General features: G+C 54.7%; 1 protein-coding gene across 1 annotated transcript in view; it reads left to right on the top strand.

Annotated features, from left to right (window-relative positions):
- The window catches only part of SCRIB (scribbled planar cell polarity protein), a 79748-nt gene that overhangs the window by 61387 nt on the left and 10414 nt on the right, over positions 1–7947 (top strand). The window contains exons 34-37 of the mRNA XM_027705257.1: positions 123–288; positions 2237–2405; positions 3790–3879; positions 4255–4449. Of these exons, the coding sequence (XP_027561058.1) occupies positions 123–288; positions 2237–2405; positions 3790–3879; positions 4255–4449 (620 nt within the window). The remainder of the gene's footprint in view (positions 1–122; positions 289–2236; positions 2406–3789; positions 3880–4254; positions 4450–7947) is intronic.

Raw genomic sequence — 7947 nt, 5'->3', positions numbered from 1 at the left:
GTGGTGTGGCTGGGGGGCCATGGGCAGTGGTGTGGCTGGGGGGCCACGGGCAGTGGTGTGGCTGGGGACCCGTGGGCAGTGGTGTGGCTGGGGGCCCGTGGGCAGTGTTGTGGCTCTCGCAGGAGGCCGTGCACAGGCCCGGGGGACAGCACAGCCCCGAGCAAAGGTCCTTCCGTGAGAGGCAGAAGTATTTTGAGATCGAAGTGAAGCAGCAGCACCTGGACAAGCCTCCCAAGCGCGTGTCCTTGGTGGGGGAGGACGACCTGAAGAAAATGAAAGAGGAAGAAGGTACGTTGGAATCTGTGCATGGAAATTCGGCCTGTTGAGTGATTCCTTTCCCATGGAAATGCAGCACTTCCAGAAGAGAAGCCCATGGGTGGTTATTAAAAGGCCTGGGAATAATTTGAAGTAAGTGAACGTTGAGGAGTTCTGTGGATGTTCCACTGATACTGTGTGGGCTACTGGGAGTGCTCCAGTGTCAGGGTGTCCTGTATCACAGAATCCCAGGATGGTTTGGGTTGGAGGGCCTTAAAGCCCACCCAGTCCCACCCCCTGCCACAGGCAGGGACACCTCCCACTATCCCCAAATTTGCTCCAAGCCCCGTCCAGCCTGGCCTCGAACCCTTCCAGGGATGGGACAGCCACAGCTTCTCTGGGCAACCTGTGCCAGGGCCTCACCATCCTCACAGGGAAGAATTCCTTCCCAGTATCCCATCTAACCCTGCCCTCTGTCTGTGGGAAGCCCTTTTCCTGTCCCTCCATCCCTTGTCCCCAGTCCCTCTCCAGCTCTCCTGGAGCCCCTTTAGGCCCTGGAAGGGGCTCTCAGGTCTCCCTGGAGCCTTCTCTTCTGCAGGTGAGCCCCCCCAGCTCTCCCAGCCTGGCTCTGGAGCAGAGGGGCTCCAGCCCTCAGAGCATTTCCATGTCCCTCCTCTGGACTCACTCCAGCAGGTCCCTGTCTGCATTTGGTAAACACTTCAGTAACATTTTTGAAGCCACTCCAGACAATAAGTCTGTGCCAGCTGCCCAGGTGAGCAGCACCATGGCACCGTGGCAGCCTCACACAGGACTGGCAGCAGAGCTCTTGGAGCTCTCAGTGCTCACCGTGCTGCTCTGGGTTTGCAGTAGGAGGTAAATTGCTGCTCTGGTTTTTTATGTCATTCCTCCTGCTTGAGAGTTGTTTTAGGAGGTGATGAGGAACGGTGTGAAGTGGAAAAAAGGCCTTTTACTCAATTCTCCAGCCACTCCTCTTCAAATTGTACCTGGGCCTAGCATTGCTCTGTCCCAGGTGCAGAACCTGGCATTTACCCTTGTTAAATTTCATGCCATTAATGGTTGCTCAATGCTCCAGCCTGTCTGGATCCCTCTGCAAGGCCTCATAGCCCTTGAGGGCACCTCTCAGTTTGGCATAATCAGCAAAGTGTTGCTGGTGCATTCTGCTCCTGCAGCCAGATAGAAGCATTAATAAAAATCTTGCCCAGAACTGGCCCCAAGGCTAAGCCCTGAGGAACAGCCCTGGGGACTGGTCACCTGCAGGACATCTGCCTCAGAGAGCCACCTGCTCTCTGCCTCCTTCTGTCCCTGGCCCTCTCATGCCCCATATGTTCCCAGGGCCACTGCTGTGTGTAGGGCCCATCACCAGGACCCCAGGCCTTGGTCCCTTCGGGAGCCCAGTGGGAAGATGCAGATTCCCAGGACTGATTTCTCAGAGGAAGGGGCAGAAGAGTCTGTACCCAACTTTCAGTTTGAGGATGGGGACACTGGACATGAGAAGCTGCTGGAAATCTGCCCACAGAGTGTCCAAGAATGGAAGTTGGGTGGATAAGGAAGGAGAGACTGAGGGAATAGTGTGGAGTTTGTTCCATCTGAAGCATTGGTGGAATGGTGGAGGAACAAAGGTGTCCATTGAGAGGGAATGAACTGAAACCAGCACAGACTTGGAGTGATGGGGAGCTTAAGGACCTGCCCAGGGCTCCCATCACTGAAGGGTTCAGTGTAAGGCCCTGCCCAGAGGTCCCATTGTTGGGGGGTTCAGTGTAAGGCCCTGCCCAGAGGTCCCATCACTGAAGGGTTCAGTGTAAGGCCCTGCCCAGGGCTCCCATTGTTGGGGGTTCAGTGTAAGGCCCTGCCCAGAGGTCCCATCACTGGGGGGTTCATTGTAAGGCCCTGCCCAGAGGTCCCACCCTGGGGGTTCAGTGAGTGCTCCGTGGTCTAAGCTGGCTCCTGTCTCCCTTGGCAGCCCGCAAGCTGCAGCAGCAGAGAGCCCTTCTGTTGGAGGAGGAGGCCGAGGAGGAGGAGGAGGAGGTGAGGCCGGTGCCCGAGGCCGTGCAGTCCAGCGTCATCATCGAGGGTGTGGAGTACAAGGTGGAGAGGCTGAATGGAAGGAGCATCCAGGCTCCAGCAGCTCGGTAAGACAGGACTGCAGGTAGCCCTGTACCACCCACATGTGCCAGAGGCATCCCAGGAATTCTCAAGGAAGAGAGTGGGCCAGATTTCTTCTTCAGCACAGAAAGGGACAACTTTCCAGCTCTGTCTTTTCAGGGAACAGCTCCTTCAGCCGTGCTGAGGGTGTGTAGAGAGGTTGATTTTTAGAGACAGCTGATTCAAGATAAGCTGAATGCTGAACCAAGTTGGGGGTTTTTTAGGCTTTAGTTTCCCAGTTCTCTGGGGCTTGGCCTCCACGTTGTCTTGAAGGTATTTTTCTAATTCTTGGGCACAGAACTGAGGAATGAGAAAAGGGTTCTCAAAGGCTCCAGATAAAATAAGGCTGCACTAGAGTGAAGCTGCAGCCGTCCTTATCTCTCTTTGGAGTCTTTGGAACAGACATTCTCCTCTCCACAAACACTCCCCAGTCACAGGGGCTGAACACATTGACCCTGGGACGTGGAGTCTCATTTCTCTCTGTTGTTTCTGCCTGGTCTCAGTTCAGGAACTTCTCACACAATGATGCCCTGAGACTTCCCCCTCCTGTGCTGAGGCATGTGCTGCTCCTTGGTTTTTTGGGAAGTCCCACTTTACCCTCCCTGTTTTCATATTGAAACGTAGGAGGCTGAAGTACAGGAAGGCTGGATCCATCAGATGATTTTCAGTTGCTTATTATTTACACTTGAATATGGGGGAGGCAGTGGAAGGGGCTGAATTTGTGTTTCTTGAAATAATTTTTCTCATGCTAGAACAGAAACTGAAATTTAACCAAAATAAAACTTGAGCAGTAAAAGTCAGGGCTGAGTGTCACGATAGACTGAACACCCCCAGCTCTACCAGCCTGGCTCCAGAGCAGAGGGGTTCCAGCTCTCAGAGCAGCTCTGTGGCCCATCTCGTGGAAGAATTTAAAATATATCAAATTTATCTGTTAATGAAGGTATAGAATCAGGATCAGGTGACCAGTGCTTCCAAGGTGAATCTCTCTTGGACTCCTCTGTTTGGAATGCCTTTGTGCCACATCTTACAAAGCCAGGTGGGAAGTCCCAAGTTCCCAGGACTTAAGGGAGAGATCCAGAGGAAAAGAAAAGCCCAACAAATATTTTTATTAAAAAAACTGAGGCAAAAATTCTGTGTGTGTCTGTTAGTGGCTGGCTGACCTCCAACTGCAGGAAATGAGCTCTGATGTTAGTGTAGACATTTAGATCCCCATGGGAATGCTCACAGCAGTGGTGGAGGAGCTGCTGAGCAAAGCCATGGAGGGCTGTGACTTCACCCTGAACCATTTGTTGCTTTCTGGGGGTGGACCTGTCCCACCCTCTCTAGGTGTGCAGCCTGTGGTGCTGCAGCTCACGGGGTTGTTTTCTCCAGGCCCTCGGAGCTCAGTGAGAACAGCAGCTTGCAGAGGAATTCTCTGGAAGAGGGGATCAAGCCTGAGCAGCGAACCAACTCCCTGTCAGGGTGAGTGGGGCTGCTGGGGCAGGGACTGGGTAGTTCCTGCTTTTTAGCAGCCAGAGGCTGCAAAGGAAGGATTTGGTGGAGAGAGAGAGAAACTGTTTGGGACCGACTTGGGACCATGGAATCCCAGGATGGGTTGGGTTGGAGAGACCTTCAAGACCACCTGGTTCCAGCCCCACGTGGGGATTGCCAAGGGCAGTTGGTCCAAGCCCCATCTAACCCGAAACTCCTTATGAGAAAGTCCCACGTGTGCTGTGTCCTCCCGGGGTGACACCCGTGGATGTGGCACTGAAGAGGTGATTGGGGTGTCACTCTCAGGCAGATGAGCTGTGTGGACCCCCCCCAATCCCCCCTCTCACCACTGCTCTCCCTGCCCAGGCTGAGCCCGTCGTTCCCGGGGGATCCGGGCGCTCCGGTGCGCACGGCCAAGGCCGAGCGGCGGCACCAGGAGCGGCTGCGGATGCAGAGCCCGGAGCTGCTGAGCGGGCAGGACAAGGACAAGGAGAAGGAGCTGTCCCCAGCGGAGCGCCGGGCGCTGGAGGCTGAGAAACGGGCCATGTGGAGGGCAGCACGGTGAGCCAGAGCCTCCACGGCCTCTGCGCCGGGCCGGGCACAGAGCGGGAGCTGCCGCGTGTCTGGGGAACAAAACTAGGGAATAGGGGACCCTTCCAAAGGAGGGTGTTGAGGGAGGTTATGGAGGATCGGTTCAAGCCACGCGAAGCACCCGCTGAGCTGAGCTGAGCTTGTCTGCTTCCAGAGGGCTCCCAGGTTCCCAGAGTGCTCGCACATCCGTGGGCACAGGGGAGTTCATGACAAACATGAACACGCCTGTGAGTGATGGTGGGTGTGTTCCTTCCCTCGGCACACAGCTCCCACCTCCCGTGTCACCCGTGTGCAGTCGTGTCGTTGAAGCTGCGAGGTCACATATTCAAAATGAAAAATGGGATTCCACATGTCCAGTGGTGCTGGGCTGGAAAACTTGCTGCAGCCAAAACATTGGTAGGATGAGGCCATTTTTACCCCCACAAGCTCTTCCTTCAGCATGAAAGAGTGATTAAAAGTTCTTCTGGAAGAAAGAGAACTTCCTAGCTCAGAACCTAAGACTTGAAGCTAGTCCAGGCATTTACTGTGTCATAGAATTCCTTCCAAAGATTAGTCAGGCTGCTCCCATAACTAACAATAGTTTTCTTCCCCTGATGTTCCTGTAGAAGACATTCAGAGGACAGTCTGAACTGTCTTTTGGGGTTTGGATGAGGCTTGAAGAGGAACAGGGCTGCTAGATAAGATACTGGAAGGATAACCATGAGTTGTGATTCCACTTAGCAATTCCAGTGTTTGTGCTTAGACATGGATGATCAGAGGGCTGTCGCTGCTGGGGAAGCTTCAGGAATGGAGAAATGCCAGGTGAATCCTCAGTCAGAGCTGGACTGCTGTTCCAGGGCTTTGAGGGTACAAGCGTCTCTGCAAATTTTCTTTGAGATCAGTTTTCAATGAATCCCAAGATGGTTTAGGTGGGAAGTGACCTTCAAGACCATCCAGTCCCACCCCCTGCCACGGACAGGGACATCTTCCACTATCCCAGGTTCCTCCAAGCCCTGTCCAACCTGGCCTTGGACACTTCCAGGGATGGGGCAGCCACAGCTTCTCTGGGCAACCTGTGCCAGGACCTCCCCACCCTCCCAGGGAAGAATTTCTTCCCAATATCCCACCTAACCCTGCCCTCTGTCAGTGGGAAGCCCTTCCCCTCTGTCCTGTCACTCCAGGTCCTTGTTCTCCAGCTCTCTTGGAGCCTCTTTAGGGACTGTCCTGCTCTGCCATATCCTTCTTTATGAGGTTGCAGAGAGCACCAAGTCCCTTGTGCTGCAGGTGCTCCGAGAGGGCTGGAATCACACATCTGTCTCCGGGAAGGCTGTGAGTGTGGAATGGTGTCAAAAGCAGCATCAGTGTGATGCTGTGTGAGCACCACGGTGTCCCCAGGAGCAGACAACCTGCACAGAATTGTACTCAGTCTTTGGACCTAAGAAAAAAGCTTCACTCTTGTATTTAAGCCAACAAACCAGAAACTACCTGTCAAGCTTCTCCTGGAAATCCACATCCCTGTGCTTGGAGAGGAGCAGGGCCTGATTTGCCATCTCTTCCCAATGAGACATGCAGGAGTTTCACTCCCTTGTGCCTCCCTTTCCCAGGCACATTCCCCACACGAAGGGGCAGCTTTTGTGAGCTCTGTCAGCTCCGATTCGTGCCTAAGCATGAACATATCCAAGGAATGCTGTAATAGAAGCTTTTTTTTGAGATGGGTGTCAAAAGGAGAAAGAGGACATTGCCTGCACAGACCTTTGAAAGCAAAGCAGAGTCCCTGCAGGGACACTGCTCGTGTCCCAGGTGTGCAGCTCTGATCTTGGGACTCTGCTCTTCCAGAACTTGGTGTTGCCAGCAGAAAAACCTGAAAAATGCTGGGAGGGGGCAGGATGGTTTTAGGATTTGCTCCTGTAACATTACTGTCCATCTGACCATGCTCTTGGGCCAGCTGGGATTTGGCTGGAGTTGCTCAGGGCACAGTAGGACACGTGACACTGTAGGAGGGTTGGTGAGTGTGGAGCACCGAGGGTGCACCTGTGGGCAGGGGAGAGATCTCTCATCCCAAACCTTCAGTCTCTTCTCTTCTAAGCGTGTTTTGTCCATTGAAAAAAGAGGCTGGCAAAGGTGGAGCCTTCCAGAGGTGGGAGTACCTGGCAAGGACGAGCTGCTTGAGCTGTGAGGTCCTACATTACTGGGTTTAGGTTCTGCAGACCAGGGCCTAAGCTCTGCTTTGCTTCTGATGCCGAGGTGCAGCTTTTTGTGCAGTTCTTGGAGAAGTGCCTGGCTGATGCCTTGGGCAGGAATCAGTCACCATAACGTGCTCCTTTTTGTGAGACAAGGAGGGACAGGTCTCCTGGAGGATCCAGTAGTCTCCTGGTCCCTCTTCCCTGGCTCTGGAGCAGTGCCATGAGGGCAGGCAGGCTCAGGTCCTGTCTCCAGAGGCCCCTGTGCTGTGTGGGGGGGTTCTGCACAGCCCCACACACGGGGCTCAGCCCCACTAACCCATGTTCTCTCCAACTGCCGCAGGGTTTGTTCCTCCTTTTCTAATCTCCTGTCTTCTGCTTCTTTCCAGTTCTCTGCTCTGTGCTGTCAATCATGACCCCATCAGTTTGCACCTTCTTGGGCTTCCCCTGTTCTCCCTGTGTCATCAGTGCTCTGCCAGGATGTGTGATGCCCCTCCTTTTCCCCCTGGCACCCCCGTGCTCTGTTGGGACACACCCAGAGACCCATGTTACACACCTTTTGTGGGCACACACAGCCCCTGGCATAGAGTCATGCAATGGTTTGGTTTGGAAAGGACCTTAAAGCTGATCTGGTTCCACCCCCCTGCCATGGGCAGGGACACCTCCCACTAGCCCAGGTTGCTCCAAGCCCCGTCCAGCCTGGCCTTGGACACTTCCAGGGATCCAGAGGCAGCCACAGCTTCTCTGGGCAACCTGTGCCAGGGCCTCCCCACCCTCACCGAGATTTTCTTCCCAATATCCCATCTAACCCTGCCCTCTTTCAGTGGGAATCCATTCCCCCTTGTCCTGGCACTCCAGGCCCTTGAGCCACAGGAACAGTGAGGTCCAGAGGCACAGGTACAAGCCCAGGGGCAGGTCCCCAGCCAGGGCCATGAGCATTTGGGCAGTTTTCCTCCCACACACACACTGGTTTAGGGGCTCACTCACCCCCTCAGTGACACGTGTCCCAGGGCAAACACCATGTGTCACGTGCTTGGGCATTTTGTTCCTCTTTTCTATGGTCCAACAAAGGTGCCTGGAACAGGTGATCAGGTACCTGTGCAGGTGAACACTGAGAGACCACACACCCTCCCCTGCCCACACCCCTCAGTCTGACACACTCACACACTCTGTGACTGCCTCACAGCCTTTCCCCTGGGTCTGAAGGTGTTCCCAGTCTCCTCCCAGCCCGGGGGGAGGGCAGCTCTGGATGTGGGGCCTCTGAGCCTGATGCTCCTGGGCACACGCTGCCAGATTGCCCCTGGGGCTT

This window comes from Neopelma chrysocephalum, unplaced genomic scaffold, assembly GCF_003984885.1.
Source record: "Neopelma chrysocephalum unplaced genomic scaffold, ASM398488v2 Primary Assembly neopelma1_322, whole genome shotgun sequence".
Classification (NCBI taxonomy): Eukaryota; Metazoa; Chordata; class Aves; order Passeriformes; family Pipridae; genus Neopelma; species Neopelma chrysocephalum.
The sequence above is the reverse complement of the archived record's forward strand: the minus strand, read 5'-3'. Positions and strand labels throughout refer to the sequence as shown.